At 41.3% G+C, this 25,628-nt stretch overlaps 1 protein-coding gene across 1 annotated transcript in view; it reads left to right on the top strand.

The window, feature by feature from the left end:
- Positions 1-25,628, top strand: part of CNGB3 (cyclic nucleotide gated channel beta 3) — a 183,556-nt gene that overhangs the window by 133,754 nt on the left and 24,174 nt on the right. The window contains exons 14-15 of the mRNA XM_005689259.2: positions 13,464-13,547; positions 20,906-21,024. Of these exons, the coding sequence (XP_005689316.2) occupies positions 13,464-13,547; positions 20,906-21,024 (203 nt within the window). The remainder of the gene's footprint in view (positions 1-13,463; positions 13,548-20,905; positions 21,025-25,628) is intronic.

Genomic DNA, 25,628 nt, shown 5'->3' with positions numbered 1-25,628 from the left:
AATACCTAGTGTAAGATGCCCTAAAGAATACTTTATGCCAAAAGCTGGACATGACTGAGCAACTGAACTGAAAGAATACTTTTAAGTTTGTATCTTGAATCTTCAATCAGAAATTTCACAAGGACTTTTCTCTACTTTGTAAATGTGTGAAGGGATGCAGATGTGGGAGAATTTGTTTGCAATGCAGCACCAGAAAATGAGTCTATGCTAAATAAATTAGAATAAACTAACAAATTAGAATAAACTCGTTTCAGCTTTTCCAAAGATATGTGTCTGTTGCTTTAATTGTGCATTGTATTCAATTTTTAAAAGGACAGTTCAGTTCAGTTCAGCCACTCAGTCGTGTCCAACTCTGCAGCCCCATGGACTGCAGCACGCCAGGCCTCGCTGTCCATCACCAACTCCCGGAGTTTACTGAAACTCATGTCCATAGAGTTGGTGATGCCATCCAATCATCTCATCCTCTGTCGTCCCCTTCTCCTCCCACCTTCAATCTTTCCCAGCATCAGAGTCTCTTCAAATGAGTCATTTCTTTGCATCAGGTGGCCAAAGGATTGGAGTTTCAGCTTCAACATCAGTCCTTCCAATGAATATTCAGGACAGATTTCCTTTAGGATGGACTGGTTGGATCTTCTTACAGTCCAAGGGACTCTCAAGAGTCTTCTCCAACCCCATAGTTCAAAAGCATCAATTCATCAGCACTCAGTTTTCTTTATATTCCAATGCTCATATCCATACATGACTCCCGGGAAACCCATAGCCTTGACTAGACCGACCTTTGTTGGCAGTCACGTCTCTGCTTTTTAATATGCTGTCTAGATTGATCATAACTTTCCTTCCAAGGAGTAAGCGTCTTTTAATTTCATGGCTGCAGCCACCATCTGCAGTGATTTTGGAGCCCCCAAAAATAAAGTGTGTCACTGTTTCCATTGTTTCTGCATCTATTTCTCATGAAGTGATGGGACCGGATGTCATAATCTTAGTTTTCTGAATGTTGGGTTTTAAGCCAACTTTCTCACTCTCCTCTTGCACTTTCATCAAGAGGCTCTTTAGCTCTTCTTCAATTTCTACCATAAGGGTGGTGTCATCTGCATATCTGAGGTTATTGATATTTCTCCCGTCAATCTTGATTCCAACTTGTGCTTCATCCAGCCAGGCATTTCCCATGATGTACTCTGCATGTAAGTTAAATAAGCAGGGTGATGTTATACAGCCTTAACGTACTCCTTTCCCCATTTGGAACCAGTCTGTTGTTCCATGTCCACTTCTAACTTTTGCTTCCTGACCTGCATACAGGTTTCTCAAGAGGCAGGTCAGGTGGTCTGGTATGCCCATTGAAGAATTTTCCACAGTTTGTGGTGATCCACACAGTCAAGGCTTTGGCATAGTCAATAAAGCAGAAGTAGATGTTTTTCTGGAACTCTCTTGCTTTTTCGATGATCCAACCAATGTCAGCAATTTGATCTCTGGTTCCTCTGCCTTGTCTAAATCCAGCTTGAACATCTGGAAGTTCACAGTTCACGTATTATTGAAGTCTGGCTAGGAGAATTTTGAGCGTTACTTTGCTAGCATGTGAGATGAGTGCAACTGTGCGGTAGTTTGAACATTCTTTGGCATTGCCTTTCTTTGGGATTCAAATGAAAACTGACCGTTTCCATTCCAAAGAATAACGTGCTTGTATTTCTTTCCTTTTAACCTTGTGAAATTTGTTTATTTACTAGGGAAACAGTGAGTGTCCTAATGCTTTAACGAAAGTAATGTAAGTCATGCTGGAGCATCACAAATTATACGGACAATGTTCCATGAGAGTGGTCCATGCTGCCCCGGATCTTTCATTCCCGGGGCTGTCACTGCATACCTTGCTGGACCCGACTGTCTTACGGCCCCTGTATCAGGGTACTCCCGAGAATCAGCCTGCCAACGGTGGAGATGGAGGAGATTCAGGTGGTCCCTGGGATGGGAAGATCCCCTGGAGAAGGAAATGACAGCGCACTCCAGCACTCTTGCCTGGAGAATCCCATGGCAGGCTGCAGTCCAGGGTGTCTCAGAGTTGGGCACGACTGGACGGGGGATTTATTTTAAAGAAGGGCTCATGTAATCATGAGGACCCACAGATCCAAAACCTTCAGGACAGGTCAGCTTGTTGGAAACCCTGGAAAGTGTTACTGTTGCAGCTCAAATCCAAAGGCAATCTGGAGGCAGATTACCCTGCTCCTCAGCGAACTTTAGACTTTTCTCTCTGAAGGCCTTCAGTTTATCGGATGAGGCCAACCCACATAATGGAGTGGACCTTGCTTTGTGTGTATGCGTGCTACGTTGCTCAGTCGTGTCCAACTCTTTGTGACCCCATGAACTGTGGCCCGCCCGGCTCCTCTGCTCATGGGATTCTCCAGGCAAGAGTCCTGGAGTGGGTTGCCATGCCCTCCTCCAGGGGATCTTCCCGACCCAGGGATCAAACTCTTATCTCTTCTGTCTCCTGCATTGTCAGATGGGTTCTTTACTTCTCAAAAATCATAGCTGCTGTTTATCGGGTTCTGATTGTACTATATTATCTTCCTTGCTATCTTCTCCCAGTTAATTCTCACAGCAAGTCTCTGAGAAAAGTTTTATGACCCCTCATTTTACAGAAAGCAGAAACTATTTACCTGACTGAGGCCAAAGAGCGGGAAGCAAATTTTTACTGCACAGGCTACAGTCTTAGCAGCTCGGTGATGAGACCTGTCAGCTCCCCACCAGCCCTGTCTAGATAAGTGGTAAGATGCTGAGAAGTGTCCCCAGAGTCAAAAAACAGCCACATAGCACCCTGCGGTGAATGTCACAGACTTAGACTCAGCACGTCGATTAGTTTCACACCAGACACCTAAATTTACACACTCTTTGCTACTCTCCTACTAAGACCTTGTAGCTCATACGGTTTTCCCCCTCTTGTTCAAAACAGGTAGAACTAAAGTCAGAATTTCACTAAAACTTTGCTTCAATCAATTGTGGTGAATTAGTAAGATTTGCTCCTTCTACATGGGGTGATCAGAGTTTCCAAAGAGCTTCGAGATGAATAGTCATTTTTTGACTTTTTTTTTTCCCCACAAAAATGGGTCTCTTTTTCCAGCCCAAACTCAAGTATTAAGCTAATAAGGAGTGATTCATTCCTGTGAGGTTGGACATTTTCCCTTCCTATCTGTTGATTTATTACTTTTGTATTGATTTTTAAATATGTTTTATCAAATTAAATGCTAGGGAAATCACATTTCGTGTCCACCACTAAATTACCAAAAATGGGAGAAAATTTAGTGAAAGTTCTGTTGCGCCACCTAGTGTGTAGAATTAAGATTGCATTCTTTAGAAACTGAAAAAGAGCCCCCTGCTTATTGGTACGGAGAAGGCAATGGCACCCCACTCCAGGACTCTTGCCTGGAAAATCCCATGGACGGCGGAGCCGGGTGGGCTACAGTCCATGGGGTCGCTAAGTGTCGAACACAACTGAGCGACTTTCCTTTCACTTTTCACTTTCATGTATTGGAGAAGGAAACGGCAACCCACTCCAGTGTTCTTGCCTGGAGAATCCCAGGGACGGGGGACCCTGGTGGGCTGCTGTCTGTGGGGTCGCGCAGAGCCGGACACGACTGAAGCGACTTAGCAGCAGCAGCAGCTTATTGGTAGGACTTACTGGATCGGCTTCCCTGATAGCTCAGCTGGTAAAGAATCCACCTGCAATGCAAGAGACCCCGGTTGGATTCTTGGGTCGGCACTCCAGTGTTCTGGCCTGGAGAATTCCACGGACTGTATAGCCCATGGGGTCGCAGAGAGTCGGACAGGACTGAGCGACTTTCGCTTTCCCAGATGGAGCCGTGGTGTCCATCTGTCAGTGCAAGAGACACAGACGTGAGCTCCATCCCTGGGGTGGGAAGACCCGGGAGTACGAAATGGCAACCCACTCCAGAATTCTAGCCTGGAAAATTCCATGGGCGTCCAGGGGTTTGCAAAGAGCTGGACACGGCTGAGCACACAGAGCCCCAGCTCCAAGGTAGGAAAGGAAAGACACCAAACTGGAAACGGAGGTGCCACGGGCCTGTCAAGGGAAGCGCGAAGCAACTCACCGTTTGCTGCTCGGGCAACAATGCGGACCGCTTCCCAAACAGGACCCCTCAGGGGCGGCTGGGACTCGTCCTGGTGCGGCTAGCAGAGCCTGGAAAGGCTGTGATGTCAGAGGCAGGAAGCGGGCGGAGACGGGTTTGGTCCGTGAGTGACAGACTGCGCCAGGGGTGGGATGGGAAAGGCAGTTATTTCTTCCCTTCACCCAAGGGTCCACCTGTTCACATATTTCTTCCCAGGGGCCTAAAATCAGAGCATTGCAGGAGGCTTACTACTTTTCATTTTTAACTTTATGTTTAACCACGGTGGTATTAGTAATACTGTTGCTGCTGCTGCTGCTGCTGCTAAGTCGCTCTAGTTGTGTCCGAGTCTGTGCGACCCCATAGAAGGCAGCCCACCAGGCTCCGCTGTCCCTGGGATTCTCCAGGCAAGAACACTGGAGTGGGTTGCCATTTTCTTCTCCAATGCATGAAAGTGAAAAGTGAAAGGGAAGTCGCTCAGTCGTGTCCGACTCTCATCGACCCCATGGACTGCAGCCTGCAAGCTCCTCCGTCCATGGGATTTTCCAGGCAGGAGTACTGGAGTGGGGTGCCATTGCCTTCTCCAAATACTGTTGCTAGACTTGTTGAAAGTATTCTGACATTGAGCTTTTAACCCAGATGAACTCCACTCAGCTAAACCTGCTGAGCAGTCACTCTGTCTAAAGCACCAGTGCGGTGCCTCAGACCCTGTGCCCCTGTGGTCACTTCTCCCCAGTGCCTCCCAGAAGGTAGGCAAACTTTACATAAACAAGATGACATCCTTGGCTGTTGTGTGATAATTCAGTAACTCAAAACATACAAAGCGCTTATATCAATACATCAGGTATAAGTACATTATTCATATATTGTGATTATTATTACTGTCCCTGAGGAATAAAACTGATTCAGCCACAGAGGAGCTTTCACGCAGGTAAAACCAGTGTGTGGCCATGCTTGATCCTAGGAAGATTCGTTAGATTCATCCTCGGGGTTGCATCCAGCTTGTGACTTCTCATTTTGACTGTGATAGTGAGGCTCCTAGAAAAAGAGAATTATTGTTAGTTCTCAGGGAAAGCCTGATGGAAATGACTCTCTTCGTGTTTGCAAATATGAAGTATAGGGTTCTATGTAAGATCACTTAGAACTCAATAAGTTATGCCATCATAATACCTTGCAAATTATTTATCACATTTGACTTTGCTGCTCCCAAAGCTACCAATCAATAACATGACTGGCATAGTCGATAGTATGGGCGACTGGGTTCAGAATTCCTGTCTAGACGTATCACCCATCCTTGGCTTAGTGGGAGCGCAGTTTCAGATGGGACAGAGCAAGGCCTCTTATAACAAACAGGGCTGAGTTGAGAAAAGCCTTGAAGATTCTTGCTTATACTTGAGGGTGACTGAAAGTCCCAGCGAGTTATATAGTACTGATAATATCTTGAGTTCTTTTTCAAATAACTTAGGGAGAATGAGCTTAGAAATGAAGAAATCCTTCAAGACTGAGAAGGTTAGCACCCAGAGATAAATTTTACCAACTTGACAATTGTGTTCAGAGTTAGCCGGTATTAAAAGGACTTCCTGCCTATGGGAACATTCATCTACCATATAGCTCATGTGTTGAATAAAAATAGAATTTCTCCTAACTTCATTCAAATCTCCAGTAGCCTTATTCAAATATGAATCCAACTTTATACGGCACTGAACTTCCCATTGTTGAAAAGAGAATGCTTTCTAACAACTTCATGACGGATGTCAGGCCTTATTTATTTAGTACCTGGCATGCCCCCTGCCCTGGCAAGACACAGGGGAGATGGAAGCCACTGTCTTGCCCTGTTGCTCAGAGTGAAGATTAAACAGCGCGCTCCCCCTGCACAGGCCCTGGTGAGTCTTCCTCCGGCATATCTTCCACACGTGACCTCAGCTGAAGAGTCAATAGACGTCCTGAGCCTCTGTTCCCTCATCTAAAATCCAAGAGTGTTGACAATGTGTTAATGAATGTCAGGCCTCTCAAGGGAGGTTGAGAGAATTAAACAGATACCCAAAAAAAAAAAAAAAATTAAACAAAAAATATAAGAAAATAAAATGTGATGCAAATGTATGATGAATACATACAAAAGTGAATATTGACACTCTCACAGGTACGCTCGCTTCATAGAAAAAGGAACATTTATGAAACAATGGCTGTGCGCTGACTTTCTGAGAATCAGAAATTTTTCCTAATTACTTCTATAGAGGAAATGGAGCTGCATTATAAAGAAAAAAATGCCAACCCTGGGATGTGATTCTTTTAAATCATATGATAATGGAGCAAACTGTATCTCAAGAAAATAATCATTTGGCAGGGGAGGGGGAGGAGATAAGTATTCTCAAATACATCATAAGATATAACGGCTTCCTAACACAAATTTTATTTCACTAAGAGAGAAAGGAAAGACCTAGTCCTAAATCACAATTGCCTCAAGGCCAGTGGCAACCTGTCCACAAAGCAATCATTAGGGTCCAGAATCAATTGATGAGGTTTAAGTTGTAGACTTTTTTTCTAACACACAATCGCTATGGCCTATTTACATGAATTAATACATACTTTATGCAAGTATGTTGATAAAAATATATATTTGTAATGGTTCATATATTTTTCTCTGAGGAAATCCAAGACATAAGCTAAAAGCTCTCCTTTTAAGTGTTTGGGCATTTCTACTGAGGAAAGCACTAATTGTTTGCTGAGTTACTTTAAGGTTTATCTCCTAGTTTGGTCCAATACTTTCCGTTAATTAGGTTTCTTTATAGTGCTTTCTGCCAGTGAGTTAACCTGAAAGGTAGAAAAGACAAGATGAAATGTGGTCCTTCTCGAAGAGGATTTTGTTCCTACAAGAAATCCTGGGATGTGTGTTTTACTTTATTTTTACTATTATGAATCAAAGTTAAAGTTGAGGTCTAATCAGTTCTTCGATCCAGTTCCATTCTCCTTTCTCCCTCCCCAGAGGTGGCCACTAAGATAATTTTAAGAATAGCCTTCCAATCCTCGTTTTTATCTTACTTTTTATCTATAAACATCAGTGACTGGCAGTATTATTTTGTTCAGTTTTTTTCATCGTTGGAGTCATAGTGAACATATTCTATGGCTTGTTTTTGTGCAGAACGCATGATTTGTTGAATTCAACCGTATAGAGAGAGAGAGAGAGCCGGGGTATTGATTTTAACCGCTGCATGCTATTGCAACCCACACATACGTCGTCAGTACTTTTCTCTGCCCGCAGATCATGCTTTTCTTGTTTCCAGTCTGTTCAGCACTGAAAATGACACTGCCGCATACATCGTTACATTTATGGGATTGTTGCCATAGGAAAACAACACTTCAAATAATTAATCATTCCTATTAACGTAACACAGTTGGGAATTTTCATCAAAGTTCATTCCAGCAGGAATTGTTTCAGGAATAAAAACTTTATTTTGGCCTCAGTTCAGTTCAGTTCAGTCACTCAGTCATGTCCGACTCTTTGCGACCCCATGGACTGCAGCACTCCAGACCTCCCTGTCCATCACCAACTCCCAGAGCTTACTCAAACTCGTCCATCGAGTCGGTGATGCCATCCAACCATCTCATCTTCTGTCATCCCCTTCTCCCGCCTTCAATCTTCACCAGCATCAGGGTCTTTTCCAATGAGTTGGTTCTTCGCATCAGGTGGCCAAAGTATTGGAGTTTCAGCTTCAGCATCAGTCCTTCCAGTGAATATTCAGGACTGATTTCCTTTAGGGTAGACCCATTGGATCTCTTTGCAGTCCAAGAGACTGCAAGAAATGTAAACATTAAAGCCAAAAACATCAAATTTCAAATTATGCACATCAAAATAAATGTAAGTAGATTTTTTAAAAAATCTTTTCTTTCTGATCATTTGCAATGCTATTATTCTCCGTGCATGGTAAGTTGTGTCATTCATGTCTGACTCTTTCTGTCCAGGCTCCTCTGTCCAGGGGATTCTCCAGGCAAGGATACTGAAGTGTGTTGCCATGCCCTCCTCCAGGGAATCTTCCCAATCCAGGGATCAAACCCAGGTCTCCTGCATTACAGGCAGGTTCTTTACCATCTGAGCCACTAGGGAGACCCATTATTCTCCATAAGTATAAAAAATTGAGAGTTACCTTCATTGCAGTGATATTCCAGTCATGCTTAAGCTTTAAGAACTTCCAAATATATTTCTAATGAATTTCCTCTGAAATATTGAAAACACGAACTTCCTTTAGCGGGGGAGATCTTAAAATACAGTGTTTTTTTCCCTAACAGAATTCTGAGTGATCAGAACACCAATTTCTGAAATGAAATTTCTCTGAATCAGTGAAAGCATTGAAAGAAATAGAACACTTGAGCCATAGAGTTAGAGAAGCTTTACTAAAAGCAAAATAATAAATTTTAGGAAGAAATTAACGTTTGTCATTTGCCTTAATAAATACGATAACCTATGAGACATAGTAGGGATAAAGTCAATATAAGTAAAAATTATACATTTTGCACTAAGCAAATATATAACAAAGAAAGAAGGGGCACACTTCTCTCTTCCTCAAAGGACCTTTGCACATCAAAATAAATGCAAATATAAATCACACTCATCAAATGACTCGGCTTTGTGGCCCACATGAGCACCTTCTTCCCACCTCCCCTGTCTCCTGTCTGCACTCCCAGGCAGAAGTAAGCGCCCCCGCCTCTGAAAAGTTTTGTGGGTATTTACATGGCATAACTTATGGCATGATTAACTTTTACCACGAATTACTGTTTTTCTGTTTACTTAAAACATTATTCCCAACTAGACTCACTCTCTTTCACCTCTGATTGGACCAAGGGCATGGTTCATAGCAGCTCCTCATCATTACATGTTGGACTGTGTTAAGAAGGCTTTCTCTCTATTCAAGAGAACCAAAAGCTATAGCTTCTCAAATAAATTGTTAAATCCTAGCTTCAAGTTCATCTGAATGCTTCTCACCCATGGCTATTTGAAAATACTTCAATCATAAATCATTAACTTTCCTTATCAGTCAAGCAAGCCTGAGGTGTAAATTTTATATGGATCTAGGTCAAGTGTTTGCTACTGAAATTATTATGGAAACCTATGATTGCTATTGGAGAAGGCAATGGCACCCCACTCCAGTACTCTTGCCTGGGAAATCCCATGGATGGAGGAGCATGGTAGGCTACAGTCCGTGGGGTCAAGAGTCAGACACAACTGAATGACTTCACTTTCGCTTTTCGCTTTCATGCATTGGAGAAGGAAACGGCAACCCACTCCAGTGTTCTTGCCTGGAGAATCCCAGGGATGGGGGACCCAGGTGGGCTGCCGTCTATGGAGTCGCACAGAGTCGGACATGGTTAAAGCGACTTAGCAGCAGCAGCATGATTGCTAAAGAAATTATTATCCAGTCCATGAACTGGGGGTAGATACTTTGCTTTTCTACATGGGATTAATTATCTGAAAATAATAATGTTCCTAAAAAATGGGCAGGGACAAGCACAAAAAGAAAACAGCTACATGCTAACAGTTCTGGGAGGGAAAACTAAAAATATTTGATGAAAGTCAATTCAGTTCAGTCACTCAGTCTTGTCCGACTCTTTGTGACCCCACTGACTGCAGCACTCCAGGCTTCAATGCCCATCACCAACTCCCGGAGCTTGCTCAAACTCATGTCCATCGAGTCGGTGATGCCATCCAACCATCTCATCCTCTTTCATCCTCTTCTCCTCCTGCCTTCAATCTTTCCCAGCATCAGGATCTTTTCAAATGAGTCAGTTCTTCGCATGAGGAGGTCAAAGTATTGGAGCTTCAGCTTCAGCATCAGTCCTTCCAATGAACACCCAGGACTGATCTCCTTTAGGATGGACTGGTTGAATCTCCTTGCAGTCCAAGGGACTCTCAAGAGTCCTCTCCAACACCACAGTTCAAAAGCATCAATTCTTTGGTGCTCAGCTTTCTTTGTAGTCCAACTCTCACATTCATACATGACTGTTGGAAAAGTCATGTATGTAGCTTTGACTAGACAGACATTTGTTGGCAAAGTAATGTCTCTGCTTTATAATATGCTGTCTAGGTTGGTCATAGCTTTTCTTTCAAGGAGCAAGCGTCTTTTCATGGCTGCAGTCATCATCTGCAGTGATTCTGGAGCCCCAAAAAATAAACTCTCTCACTGTTTCCACTGTTTCCCCATCTATTTGCCATGAAGTGATGGGACCTGATGCCATGATCTTCGTTTTCTGAATGTTGAGTTTTAAGCCAACTTTTTCACTCTCCTTTTTCACTTTCATCAAGAGGCTCTTTAGTTCTTCACTTTCTGCCATAAGGATGGTGTCATCTACATATCTGAGGTTATTGATATTTCTCCCGGCAATCTTGATTCCAGCTTGTGCTTCATCCAGCCCAGTGTTTCTCATGATGTACTCTGCATAGAAGTTAAATAAGCAGGGTAACAATATATAGCCTTGACATACTCCTTTTCCTATTTAGAATCAGTCTATTGTTCCATGTCCAGTTCTAACTGTTGCTTCCTGACCTGCACACAGATTTCTCAGGAAGCAGGTCAGGTGGTCTTGTATTCCCATCTCTGCAAGAATTTTCCACAGTTTATTGTGATCCACACAGTCAAAGGTTTTGGTATAGTCAATAAAGCAGAAATAGATGTTTTTCTGGAACTCTCTTGCTTTTTCGTTGATCCAATGGATGTCGGCAATTTGATCTCTGGTTCCTCTGCCTTTTCTAAATCCAGCTTGAACATCTGGAATTTCATGGTTCACAAACTGTTGAAGCCTGGCTTGGAGAATTTTGAGCATTACTTTGCTAGTGTGTGAGATGAGTGCAATTGTGCGGTAGTTTGAGCATTCTTTGGCATTGCCTTTCTTTGGGATTGGAATGAAGACTGAACTTTTCCAGTCCTGTGGCCACGGCTGAGTTTTCCCTGTTTGTTGGCACATTGAGTGCAGCACTTTCACAGCATCATCTTTCAGGATTTGAAATAGCTCAACTGGAATTTCATCACCTACACTAGCTTTGTTCATATGATGCTTCCTAAGGGCCACTTGACTTCGCATTCCAGGATGTCTGGCTCTAGCTGAATGATCACACCATCGTTGTTATCTGGGTCGTGAAGATCTTTTTTGTACAGTTCTGTGTATTCTTGCCACCTCTTCTTAATATCTTAATAGCTTCTGTTAGGTCCATACCATTTCTGTCCTTTATTAAGCCCATCTTTGCATGAAATGTTCTCTTGGTATCTCTAATTTTCTTGAAGGGATCTCTATTCTTTCCCATTCTATTGTTTTCCTCTATCTCTTTGCATTGATCACTGAGGAAGGCTTTCTATCTCTCCTTGCTATTCTTTGGAACTCTGCATTTAAATGGGTATATCTTTCCTTTTCTCCTTTGCTTTTAGCTTCTCTTCTTTTCTCAGCTATTTGTAAGGCCTCATCAAACAATCATTTTTCATTTATTTTTGTCGGGGACCATCTTGATCACTGCCTCCTGTACAATGTCACAAACCTCCATCCATAGTTCTTCAGGCACTCTGCCTATCAGATCAAATCCCTTGAATCTATTTGTCACTTCCACGGTAATGCAATGTAAGGGATTTGATTTAAGTCATACCTGAATGGTCTAGTGGTTTTCCCTACTTTCTTCAATTTGAGTCTGAATTTGGTAATAAGGAGTTCATGATCTGAGACACAGTCAGCTCCTGGTCTTGTTTTTGTTGACTGCATAGAACTTCTCCATCTTTGGCTGCAAACAATATAATCAATCTGATTTCAGTGTTGACCATCATCCGGTGATGTCCATGTATAGAGTCTTCTCTTGTGTTGTTGGAAGAAGGTGTTTCCTATGATCAGTGTGTTCTCTTGGCAAAACTCTGTTAGTCTTGCCCTGCTTCATTTGTACTCCAAGGGCAACTTTGCCTGTTATTCCAGGTATCTCTTGACTTCCTACTTTTGCATTCCAGTCCCTTCTAATGAAGAGGACTTCTTTTTTGAGTCTTAGTTCTATAAGGTCTTGTAGGTCTTCATAGAATGGTTCGACTTCAGCTTCTTCAGCATTACTGGTTGGGGCATAGACTTGGATTACTATAATATTGAATGGTTTGCCTTGGAAATGAACAGAGATCATTTTGTCATTTTTGAGATTGCACCCAAGTACTGCACTTTGGACTCTTTTGTTGACTATGGGGAGTGGAAAGTCTAATGAAAGTAGAAAATTCAAAATCACTATGTGAGGTGAGATTTTTGGAACATCTACAGATTTTTCTTTAACCTATTTTGTAGATAAATTATTGGTTTCCCTGGTGGCTCAGATGGTAAAGCATCTGCCTGCAATGTGGGAGACCTGGGTTAGTTCCCTGTGTCTGGAAGATCCCCTGGAGAAGGAAATGGCCACTCATTCCAGTATTCCAGCCTGAAGAATCCCCAGGGACAGAGGAGCCTGCAGGTTACATTTCATGGGGTCGCCAAGAGTTGGACTCGACTCAGTGACTAAGCACACACACACCTAGATAAATTATAATTATTTAGACAAAGAACAAATATAGACCGATTTTCAAACAAATCAAATTTGTTTCTTACACTACTGAAGTGAATATGAACAGTCACTTATTTAACAGATATTGTTTTTGTATCTCTTAAGTGCAGTTAAAGAAGATGACAAGTTGGGGAAGAAAAACATACAAGTTTGCAAATGTAATATCTCAAATAGTATGAAAGATGTTATTAAAAAGAAAAAGATGTGGAAATATTTTATTTGTCAGTGTTAATATATTAATAATCAGCTGCTATTACCATTACATTACCGTAGTCTTTAATACTTATCATTTATTCAGCTAATGTTAAGTTTTACATGAGTAAAATTTTACTATTGCAAAATTAGTACCATTTAACTCCTATTTAACAGACTAGGAAAATGAGGCCATGAGATATGTAGATACATAGCAATAAGTAGTGGAAACAGGATTAAAACCCAAATATATCTGCAGGAGTGCATGCTTAGTTACTCAGCTGTATCTAACTCTTTGTGACCCTATGGACTTTAGCCTGCCAGGCTCCTCTCTCCATGAGATTTTCTAGGCAAGAATACTGGAGTGGGTAGCTAGTCCCTTCTCCAGGGGGATCTAATATATCTGACCAACATCTAAATTCTATTATACTGTAGGTATTTTTTTTCTATATTTTTCTCTAATACAAGTCCATATCTACTGGCAACTAATATTTTAGCATCAACACAGACAAAAATCTATCACTGTTTATTTTCACTGCCTTTTAAAATCTCTTGGAATATTTGCCTCTTAGCTGTGTCGATAAGGATCATTTTTCTCTTTATTATTTTTTCGTTAGGGCTGTGACACACAGATGATTTATGACATGCTGCTAAGATTGAAGTCCATTGTCTATTTACCTGGTGACTTTGTCTGCAAAAAGGTGAGTGCCTGCAATTTTTCAAATGCATGACTCATAAATAAATATATTTGAGGAGTTCAGATATAAGTCAGGAGAACAGTTTAAACAAAATCTGCCTAGGGTGAGTTCCAAAGTATGAAAATAATTATGAGATGCAATTCTGTAAAACAATAATGTGCTTTCAGAGTTCAAAACAGAATAAGACAATATGGATTTCATTACTTGTAGCATATGAGTGTGGGTGGTCTAAAAAGTTGGTTTATGTATACAGAAGTCATCAACTGTCATACCCCATTAATTCCAAATACCTTCCCTTAATTCTACCTTTTCCCTTAAGAAGTGAAAGGTGATTCTGCCCCTTTGATGTCTTCAGCAAACTATCAGTTACCTCCATTTAGCTCACACAGTTAGTGGATAATGCCGTATTTTTTTAATTTTACTGTAATTACAAAGCAATACATGGTCATTATTTTTAACATGGGAAACACATAAAAGCACAAAGCCAAAAGCTCCACCATCCATAAATAACCACTATTAATATATTTCAACCTATCTCTTTTATAAATCGATTGATGGATAGTTACAGCTTGTTTCATAAAATTAGCATCATACCTCCCTTATGGGTGGAACTTGCTCTGTCACGTCACAATATACCATAGGAAGTAATCTACAACCTCCTTTTTAAAGCTGCATAGTATTCCAGTCTATGAATGTATCATAATCAATTTCCAAGTGTTTGCTATTACAAATAACTCCAAAATGAGTATTTTTGCACATCTCTGATTACTAACTTCAGGGAGAGAGAAGGAATGATGACCTTGGGTTTTTCATCTTGAGACATTAAATCAGTTGTGAAGGCAACAATCAAAATTAAACATACAGAATGATGAGTGATTCAAAGGAATGAAAGATGATCCAAAACCCCAGGGAGTTCACAGACAAGTGGGCGTAGGAGGCACTTACCTCCCAAAATAACATGTTAAATGTGGTGGGAGAAGGAAGCACAAGCTGTGGTAGGACAGAGATCGAGAATGCTTCTCCCTGGGGTGCTGGTAAGAGCTCCTGGAGGAGCTATTGGTCAAGCAAAGTCCTGAAAAATGAATCAGCATGAACTGGGAGAAAGAAGAAGCAGGCATATCAGATGAAGGAAAAAAGTTCACATGGGCTCAGGCAGAAGGAAGGAACTGTCTATGGAGAGAATGTATGGAACTACAAGTCAAAAGCTGGGAAATTTTAGCATCATTCATTCAGTGAACCTCAATAAATAATTCTGAAATGCTATGGGCCAGGCACTGTGCTAGATACTGGATATATTCAGTATATGTCAGAAAAGGGTGGTTCTTGTCCTTCAGAGGCCTGCTGTCTGATGCTGGGGTATTCAGTTCACAGTCTGCATCAGAATCACCAGAATTTAGAAGTCTGGGCTCCATCCCCAGCAATTCAACTGGTCTGGCAGAGCCCACATATCAATACTTTTTAGGCCTCCCAGGTGACTCTCACATGCAGCCAAAGTTGAATATCACTGGCCTGATGGAAGAGACAAACAATAAACAAATTAAATAAATGTGTAACTCCAAAACGTGCTAACTTCTATGAAGGGAACACAGAATTTGTGTGGTGACAAAGGTACTTAATTTAGATTGGAGGACTCAGAGGTGAGGAGATTGTCAGATTATCAGACATGATCATTGTGAAAATCTAAACAGAAATAGTTCTCTAGTTTAAAAAAAAAGAAAAACAAACTAAAGAGGACAGTTTTTTAGATGAAGACTTGGGGAAATGAGGCAAGACAGAACTTGACAAACTTAAGGAATTGAAGCACATAATCAATGAGGATAATGGCTAAAGACAAAGTCAAATGGAGGGAAGGTACTTTAAGGCACCCAGGTGCAGAGGTGGAAATAATGTAGTCTGCAAGAGAGGATACAACTGGAGGTAAATCTTTAGGGACCAGCATATAACAGAATTGCTATCATAAGAAGCTCAACATAAGGGACATGAAAAAGACCAAGGTTGTAACTTTGAAGAAAAACAGTATTTATGGAAGAAGTCACTGGAGAAGAATAACAGAGGGCAACTGAGAAGGAGCTCTCTTCTGGTAGTAAAAGAGGAAAATGTGGATGAGACATTGTGATATTAGTGAAACCAGGAATACAATGTGAAAGCGTTAGTCGCTCAGTCATGTCCGACTCTTTGCGACCCCAGGAACTGTACCCACCAGGCTTCTCTTGTCAGGATTTCTCCAGGCAAGAATACTGGAGTGGGTTGCCATTCCCTTCTCCAAGGAAGTCTTCCTGACCCAGGGATCAAATCTGGGTCTCCTACATTGCAGGCAGATTCTTTATCATCTGAGGAATATATACTGCTGCTAAGTCACTTCAGTCGTGTCCAACTCTGTGCGACCCCATAGACGGCAGCCCACCAGGCTCCCCCGTCCCTGGGATTCTCCAGGCAAGAACACTGGAGTGGGTTGCCGTTTCCTTCTCCAATGCATGAAAGTGAAAAGTGAAAGTGAAGTCACTCAGTCGTGTCTGACTCTTAGCGACCCCATGGACTGCAGCCCACCCGGCTCCGCGGTCCATGGGATTTTCCAGGCAAGAGTATATAAGCCCACACAAATAAGCCCAGATTAAAAGTGGGCATACTGATGATATGAAATCATTTTCATTAAAATGGGAAATGCAAACCACAGCTCGATTAAAGGACTCCTTTCAATCAATGATGCGTTTAGGATGGCATGGCCTTAATGCACCCAAATAGCCTTTCAATTTGTGCCAATAGCAGCAGGGATTGAAAACTGAGACAACTCATAGAAACTTTAGCACTCATGCCCCTAAGCAGTGAAAACTTGCTTAACAAAGTGTGAAATGCACAGTAGAGGCAGCCTTCTCATTTCTAATTTCTTCCTTACATCACATCCATCACTAAGTAATAAAAACAGATCAGCTGAACACAAATGAAGGAAGGGAAAAAAGTAAGCAGGGAGAAGAGCAGAAATGAAAAGACATGAGACCCAAGCCACATTTCTCTGCTTCCGTTTCTGTTTTAAAGAAGGGGTTTAATTAATAGTAGATCATGGCATCTGGTCCCATCACTTCATGGGAAATAGATGGGGAAAAGTGGAAACAGTGTCAGACTTTAATTTTGGGGGCTTCAAAATCACTGCAGATGGTGACTGCAGCCATGAAATTAAAAGACGCTTACTCCTTGGAAGAAAAGTGATGACCAACCTAGATAGCATATTCAAAAGCAGAGACATTGCTTTGCCAACAAAGGTCCATCTAGTCAAGGATTTGGTTTTTCCACTGGTCATGTATGGATGTGAGAGTTGGACTGTGAAGAAAGCTGAGCGCTGAAGAATTGATACTTTTGAACTGTGGTGTTGGAGAAGACTCTTGAGAGTCCCTTGGACTGCAAGGAGATCCAACCAGTCCATTCTGAAGGAGATCAGCCTTGGGATTTCTTTGGAGGGAATGATGCTGAAGCCGAAACTCCAGTACTTTGGCCACCTCATGGGAAGTTGACTCATTGGAAAAGACTCTGATGCTGGGAGGGATTGGGGGCAGGAGGAGAAGGGGACGACAGAGGATGAGATGGCTGGATGGCATCAGTGACTCGATGGACGTGAGTCTGAGTGAACTCCGGGAGCTGGTGATGGACAGGGAGGCCTGTCGTGCTGCGATTCATGGGGTCGCAAAGAGTCGGACACGACTGAGCGACTGAACTGAGCTGAACTGAATAGACAGAGATGAAAAGTTGTTACTTGACCAGATTTCAGACAGCTGAATTCAGCTTTGCTTCTGCTTTATCATCTCCACAAATCACTGTAGGAAAGGGAAGAAAAACAAACAACAAACATGCTCATTGGAGGTCGTTTAGATAATTGAAGAGATGGCAGGGCTCAGGACTGAGTCTGCTGACCTCCCTAATCCTCTAAGCAGCTCCTAACACTGGGTTGGCATTCCCAAGTTTCCCCAAAGGAGTTAGATACATATGCTTGAAAGTGTGGAAGTGTTAGTCACTCCATCGTGTCTGACTCTTTGTGACCCCATAGACTGTAGCCAGCTGGGCTTCTCTGTCAATGGAATTTTCCAGGCAAGAATACTGGAGCGGGTAGCCATTCCCCTCTTCCCAACCCAAAGATTGAACCTGAGTCTCCTGCATTGCAAGCAGGTTCTTTACTGTCTGAACCACCAGAGAAGCCCTAATCCTCTGGATGGCTCCTAAACTTACTGAGTGGCTAGCTTGGACTGCTTCAAAGAGTGTTTTGGAGTTTTCCCAGGATTAATTTGCAAGAATTAATCTGAGTGTCATAATACCCCTGCCAGCTTTGGAATAGCCTTTCACAGGGGAACTCTGAAAATTTTAAATGCTCTCTCAGGAAGGGTTACCCTATTGTATATGAAGCGCTTGCATTTCTATACTTTTTCCAAATTAGCACGTAAACCAACCACAAAAGCTTAGTTTGGTCTTATTTTGCACTTGCTGTCAGAATCTTCTTCTCTAAGGAATGTCTACTTCATTTGAATGCTAATTAACTTGCAGAAAAGTCTTAAATTAGCCTAGAAATATGCAGGAAATAGTGGAAGTTTTGGTTCGGTGATTATGCCCGATCTCCTTGGAAAATTATTGAAATGATCATTAAAAAATAATTAAAAGTGCTGAACTATATTTCAGTACCCATTATGTACTTCTACCTCCAGTCAGCTGTAAAAACTGCCTTTGAAAAATCATTCCAGTTCCTTTAGAATGACTTCATGCAAAAAATGAAGGAATATGACCATGTTCTAATCATTACTTCTTGGAGTATCTCTTGAAAAACTAATTTTCAGACACTTGCCTTCATTTTAAAAATAATTCATAGCTATTTTGTTGGTTTTAAAGAGATCAGTCTTGATATTGGATTCATCATTAAATGTGGTCTATCTGTACAGATATATTGCATCATATTTAATATGCATATTATATGGTCAGGTGACATAGGTGTTGCCAGCTCTAATGCTGCCATCTGCCAGCCTCACAAATTTGCCCAAGACACTTAACTTTTCAAGTCTCTACTGGTGGCTCAGATGGTAATGAATCTGATCTGCAAAGCAGGAGACCTGAGTTCGATCTCTGGGTCAGGAAGATCTCCTGGCAAAAGGAATGGCTACCACTCCAATATTCTTGCCAGGAGACTTCCATAGACAGAGGAACCTGGCAGGCTATATAGTCCATGGGGTTGCAAAGAGTCAGACATGACTGAGTGACTTACACACTACCAAATTTAAATAAAACTAATGATATCTTTCCTACATGACCTCACTGAGATTTTTGCAAGAATTAAATACGTTAATATCTATGAAAATATTTTGCAGCTATAAAGTAGCATGTTCTGATTGAACAAACACAGGCATAAAATAATGAACGATGTAAAATCTGGCATTGTGAGTTTAAAAATACTTTGCAAAATGCAAGATGTATTATTAGTATTGATATTATGGAAATAACTATAATTAGATCCATCTGTATTGGAATTTCTACTTAGATCTACACTTGGGAATAAATATATGCTTAATATTCTCCACAATGCAGAATTTAAATATACTTTTTTGCATTGCTTCATCCAGAGATATGCATTCTAGGCTTCCTTTTGCTTCTAATTACTGTCATGGAGCATTGGTTACTCAGCCAAATATTAGCCTGTAAGTCAATCTGTACCTTTATTTTCTTTCTGTAAAATGAAAATAATAATACCTACACTAACTTCCTCATAAAAGTCATAGGGAGATAAAATGAGAATGTCACAGATGTCAGCTAAGAGGTAGAACCTAAAAACTTTAAACTTAACCTAACAGTTAGAATGTGACAGTAAGTAATGATCAGGAAAATAATCCTTGGCATTAAAGAACTTCCCAGAGAATGGTGACATTATAAATTATTCATAAATGAGTTGTCTATGTCATAATTCCTGTGCTCAGCCCTGGAACAAAGTAGACACTGTCTCAGTCTTTGCAGAGCAGAAACTATAATCAACATTGTTTAATCCTAAATTAATTTTAGTGTGTTCTAATCTTCTGAAAATATGATTAACAAGAATATTTGATGAACTCAAATAATCTAGTCCCCTCCTAAGCCAAGTATAACAGAATTAATTGTATTTATGCTATTTTTAATTGCTCAGATTGATCAAGACTCAGCTCATTAAGACATATAGGTACTATTATCCAGTTTGCCTAATATTATGACAACTGTCTTATTTAAAGCTGAACAGCTTTTCTTGACCCAAGTGCCATTCAGGTCTCTTGTAAAGCATGTTTATTCTTTTTGGATCCTGGAGTGCGATGTATTCCAAGGGTCCCACTATCACCCGCTAGTTTGGTGATTTGCATGACTCAATGTAAAGTGGTATTTATCACTTAAGATTTATTAGAGTAAAGCACACAGTGCAGGAAAAGCAAGAAAAAGACACTCACAGGCACAGACTAGAGAAATAAGGTGCAGATTTACTAGGTCCTACTTCCATGAGGGTCACGTGAGATTCATCTTTATCACTCACTGTGGACAAGGACAAAATATCTCTGCCTAGGAAAACTCAACAAAGTCTTGGAGTCTAGAGTTTTTAAAAGGGTCTGGTCACATAGCTACATGACCAGCCATGGTTCAGACTACAAACTAGACACCAAGTACACATCATAAATCTTTGTGTTTACATTAAACAGTGTTGACAGCCTGGTACATCCCGCCACGCTGCCTGAGGCATACAGAATAGCCTCATTCACCAGTGGCTATGTGAACACTCCAAGAGTTTAGTTTTCGGGGCTTTGAACAAGGGTCATTGCCCTGGTTCCAGGGTCCCCAGAGATAAACAAGAACTGAATAAAAACAACTTGCTGCATTAACACTTTCAATGTGGAACAAGAATAATAGCTTAAAGGTCTCCTATGCCCCAGTTACTAAAATGAGATCTCAGTGCTATAGGCAGAAGAGTAGAGTTCATCTTTGAATGACTGTAACCCATACTCTCTGGATAAATTAAGCAACTTCTTCAAAGCAAAGCAGTGGTCACTAAAAAATAAGAAGGAAAAGGTTGCTAGTCTTACAATCTCTAATTTCCTCTCTCCAATCCCATTCCTGAAACAATGTGCCAGCTAAAATATCTTTGCCTATCCAGCGATGGTGCTCAGTGTTCTCATTTTGAAGAGTACCACTTTTCCTACCATTTCTTTTCACATGATGTGTCAAACTAATGTCCATACCTCTTTCAAGTCTTCAAATAATTACTTTTACACTTCCTTCTTTTATGTTTATTCATCTAGAGGAGTTTATATTTCTTTAATTTGGGGCATAATTGTCAAGAATAAAGTGACTATCATTTCCTCTTTTTATTTGGCATACAGGGAGAAATTGGCAAGGAAATGTATATCATTAAGCAAGGAGAAGTCCAAGTTCTTGGAGGTGCTGATGGCACTCAAGTTCTGGTTACGCTGAAAGCGGGGGCAGTGTTTGGAGAAATCAGGTATCCAAAAGACACCCTGTAAATGTTGAAGACTATCATTTTTCATAAAAGAGAAGTCTTAAGTCGTAAAATAAGTAAAGTTCCTGCTCAAATTCATCAATGGCTTTATTGTGCTGACAACATGGATAAAATAAAGATTTTCACATTTCTATTTATCCTTTCCCTTCCTCCAAAGACCATTTAAACCCAAGACTTAGGTCAGGGCCTGGCATAAGGTATTTACTCAATATATGCTGAACAATGGATGTGTGCATGAATGAATGGATGAATGATGAAAGAAGAGATTGGGAGAGCCAGACATCAGATTGTTGGAAAGCGTGAATGCCAGGATAAGACAGTTTGAGTAGGTGAGTGATAATGATTATCGCTGTGGGACCAAATTACCTGAGTCCAAATCCCCATCCCTCTACTTAGGAACAAAAGTCTTTGTTTCTTTGTTACTTGAACCATCTGTCCCTCATGTTAATAATTTGAATAATAATAACACATATCTCAGAGGGTTGATAAGTGAGTTAATTCATTAAAGGCACTTAGAGCAATGTTCAGCATCTATTAGAAGCTCAATAGATATTAGCTATTGTTATTATTATTTGCTATTGGCCAGGAGAAGTTTGTCCTAAAAGTGAGTCCCCAAGAGTAAGAATAGTTGACCCTTAATATCTACCAGGATATTGGTTCCAGGACCCCCACCGATATCAAATTTCACCAGTGCTCAAGTTCCTTACGTAAAATAGCATAGTAGAATCAGCCATTTGTGTCTGTGGGTCCCTTGTGTGAGGGTTCCACACCCCAGGATTCAACAGACCAGCCTGCACAACCTTGTGTGCAAATGCACAGCCTGTGGATACAAAGGTCTGACACTACAGACAGCAAATTTAAGCATTTTATGGGCTAAACTTTTCATATATATTATTATACTCATGTATTCATCTGATAAACCCTTATTTTGAGTGCCTAGTACATGCTAGACTGTCAGATATTGCTCTAAACTCTGGGAATGTACTGTGTAAACAGTGAACAAGAGCTTACAGTCTTATGGGATAAAGCTCACAATAAATAAACAACTAGATAAGATAAACTCCCATTGTGATAACTGCTACAGAGGTAAAAATTGTTGGAAAGTGACTGGGGATGCCACTTCACATACAGTGTCCAGGGACACCTCTCTGGACAGATAGTATTCCAACTGGGCCTTGAGAGAGTAAATGGAGCAAGCATCCAGATGTGGCAGAAGAGCCTCCTGGATGATGCAACTGCAAGTGTGGAAGGCTAAAGGGAAGGCGGCCATGTCTGGTTGAATGTCACAGAGGTCAGCATGGCTGGAGCTCAGTAAATGTGGGGCCCTGTGGGGTGATGGGGACAAAGAGGTAGGCAAGGACCAGACTGTACAGATCTTTTAGGCCATGGTAAGGGACTTGCATTTTATTCGAAATACCAATGGATGCCAGTGAAGAATTTTAAGCAAAAGAATGATACAATTTGAATTGTGATGTTAAAAGATCACTCGAACAGCTATGTGGAGAAAAGGCAGCAGCGGAACAAGAATGACATGCAGATCAGTTAGAAGTCAGTTGCAGTGGTTCAAGTGAAAGATGATGGAGTCTTGAACTAGGATTTTGGCCCTTAAGGTAGAGTGCACTGTCAAGCAGTTATTAACATATCCATTTCACAATTGGGAAAATTCCAAGGCATCAATTATCTTGCCCAGGATCATATAGCTAATAAGTGAAAGCGACAATATTCAAACATAAGTTTCATGGATCACGGTCAAGTTGATCTTTCTACCATACCGGGAAGAAAGGTGCTCATTCAGCCTTTTATTTCAGAGCTGCTAAAAAGTTATCTTCAAGGTTCCAGAGATATGACTAATTTCAGATGAGTTTATATGAGCATGACTAAGGTTTCCTTAGACTATTGAAGCACGTTATTTCTCCAGTGAAAATGTGGATTCTCTTTTTTAACTTTTCCTCCTTGCTTAAAACAGGGTGGGCACGCCTGTGGGGGTCCTGCTCTGTGGCAGGAGTGAAAACGCTTCCCAGAATGCCCAGGTCTTTGTGTGTTCTTTGACTGTTTCCTATTGCTTCCTTACTGGGAGTCCTTGCAAAAGTGATTTAGTATTTTAGTGACTTAATAATCACTGCAATCTTCAAGGTCACAAAACAAGCAACAGTCTAATCTAAAACATTGCAGAAATTAATTAGGTGACCTCCCTCAAGGGTCGAGTACTCCCTGAAGAATAAGGCTTTATAAATACAAGTACATTAATTGCTGATATTATCATCACGGGAGGAAATACTCTAAAAATACAATCCAGGTGCTGCTGAGTTGCTATTGAAAGGACTCTTAGATTTTTGACAGCAATTTCTCAAATAAATCTCCTGTTACGCACTGGGCTTGTAAGCCCAAATTGAAACCAGTAGACCAGACAAGCTCTAACTTTGCTCAATAATCTGGTTAATTCAAGCAACAGGGAGATTTCTGCCTCGATTGTCTTCTTGGCTGTGGTTGAGGAGAGATAGGAGGCATCTGCTTTTTCCCAGATACTCCCAGGCTTCGCAGGCCCACAGCTGTCATATGCCCCTGGCACTCTAGTTATTTATTCCAGCAATGGAGGCTTGCCTGCCAAATATCTAGATACTGGAAAGATCTAGCAATCGTGTTTACTACTCAAAAATGCTGTGACCTTTGTAAAAACGAGCTAAGTCCAACTCCATCATGTAACTTTTTGAAGAAGGTTCTTTTTCCTTTGGAAGAAAAAAAAAGAAAGAAAGAAAAGAACCGAGGGCTTTCAAGGACATTACATACTAATCCAAAAGAGCAAAGCCCTGACTAAAATATAGATTTACAGCCTGTCATGGAGAAAACCCAGACCACATTTCCAATTAACATCTGAAGAGTTCAGACACCCCATTTTTAATAGAGAGACCCGGGGTCTGCTGGGCGATGGCCTTGTAGTTCTTCTGACTCCACTGTCGTTATTTTTTTTTTCACAAATACATTTATTGCCGAGTCTTATTCCCTGAATATATTTAACTGCTTCCTCTCCTTCTTCTGCATCTGTTAAAAAATCTCACTTTTTTTGAAAATGCATCTGAAATTTTTCCCTTGCTAGTGCTCTTATGATTTCAATAGGAATCCCTACTGGTTTCATCTTTCTTTGGATAACCTCCCCCTAGAAAATATCTGTTCGCCTCTCAAGACTTCAATTCGCATGTCACCTCTCTGAAGCCATCTCTACTGCTGCTGTTTAATCGCTCAGTTGGGTCCAGCTCTTTGTGACCCCATGGACTTTAGCCTGCCAGGCTCCTCTGTCTATGGGATCTCCAGGCAAGAATACTGAAGTGGGTTGCCATGCCCTTCTCCAGGGGAAGCCACCTCTAACCTCCACCAAAATAACCAGCTGCTTGCTCCCTGTTGTTCCTTAGCATTTCATGCATGACTTTACAACAGGAAGTCCCACTAATTTATAATTAATTTGCTCAAATAGATCTTAATAGACTAAACAATTAAAATATAAGAACTAAAACTTTCCATCTTTAAGTCACCAGCAGCTATAGAGAAACTATACAATGTGTTGATTTTTACCGATACTCTGCCATCCAAAATAGTTTGCAGGTGCTATTCAGAAATCTCTAATTAATTAAGTAGTTAATTGTGATTTGATTTAAAAAATTATATTCGAGACACCTTACAGCATAATGTGAAGTACCTCATGGAAGGGCCACACCTGGCCTGGTGAACGAGAATGGTAAACCATCACCTCCTCCAAAGGCCTTACAAATAAGAGACAAGGAAACAGCAAGATTCCAATAGCAGGTGATAAAATGCTCAAATTGCACTCAATGATGGCGCATACACAGGAGGTTATAGACTACAAAGGTTTCACAAGGATCAATCCTCTAGATTTAGCAGTTGCTTTGGGAGGTGAGGGCAGACCTCTCAGAGCTTCTCAAATGACTTGTGAAGACGATATGTGTGCATAAAGGTCAGTCCTGGTAGCCCATACAAAGTGAAAAAAGAAAGAAAGAAAGTGAAGTCGCTCAGTCGTGTCCAACTCTTTGCGACCCCATGGACTGTAGCCTGCCAGGCTCCTCCATCCATAGGATTTTCCAGGCAAGAATACTGGAGTGGGTCACCATTTCCATCTCCAGGGGATCTTCCCAGCCCAGGGATGGAACCCGGGTCTCCCACCTTGTAGGCAGATGCTTTACCGTCTGAGCCACCAGGGAAGTCAAGCAGTAAATAAAAGATTGTTCACATAATGCTTGTAGTGGATTGAACATTGGCCCCCACAAACATATAACCGTGCCCTAATCCCCGGAACCTGTGAGTCGGCAGTGGGGGGAGGTGGGGAGAAGAGTTTGCAGAAGTAGTTAAGCTAAGGATCTCAGGGTGAAATCATTCTGGATTTTCTCAGATGGGCCCTAAATCCAATGACAAGCATCCTCACATGAGACAGAAGAGAAGACATACAAACACAGGGAGGAGATGGGAAGGCCACGTGAAGACGGAGGCAGAGATTGGAGTTACACGGCCACAGCCAAGGAACTCCTGGAGCCACCAGAAGCTGGAAGAGGCAGGACAGGATTCTTTCCTAGAGACCT

The sequence above is a fragment of the Capra hircus genome, chromosome 14 (assembly GCF_001704415.2).
Source record: "Capra hircus breed San Clemente chromosome 14, ASM170441v1, whole genome shotgun sequence".
In the NCBI taxonomy this organism is placed as follows: Eukaryota; Metazoa; Chordata; class Mammalia; order Artiodactyla; family Bovidae; genus Capra; species Capra hircus.
This window is presented reverse-complemented; position numbering and strand designations above follow the sequence as displayed.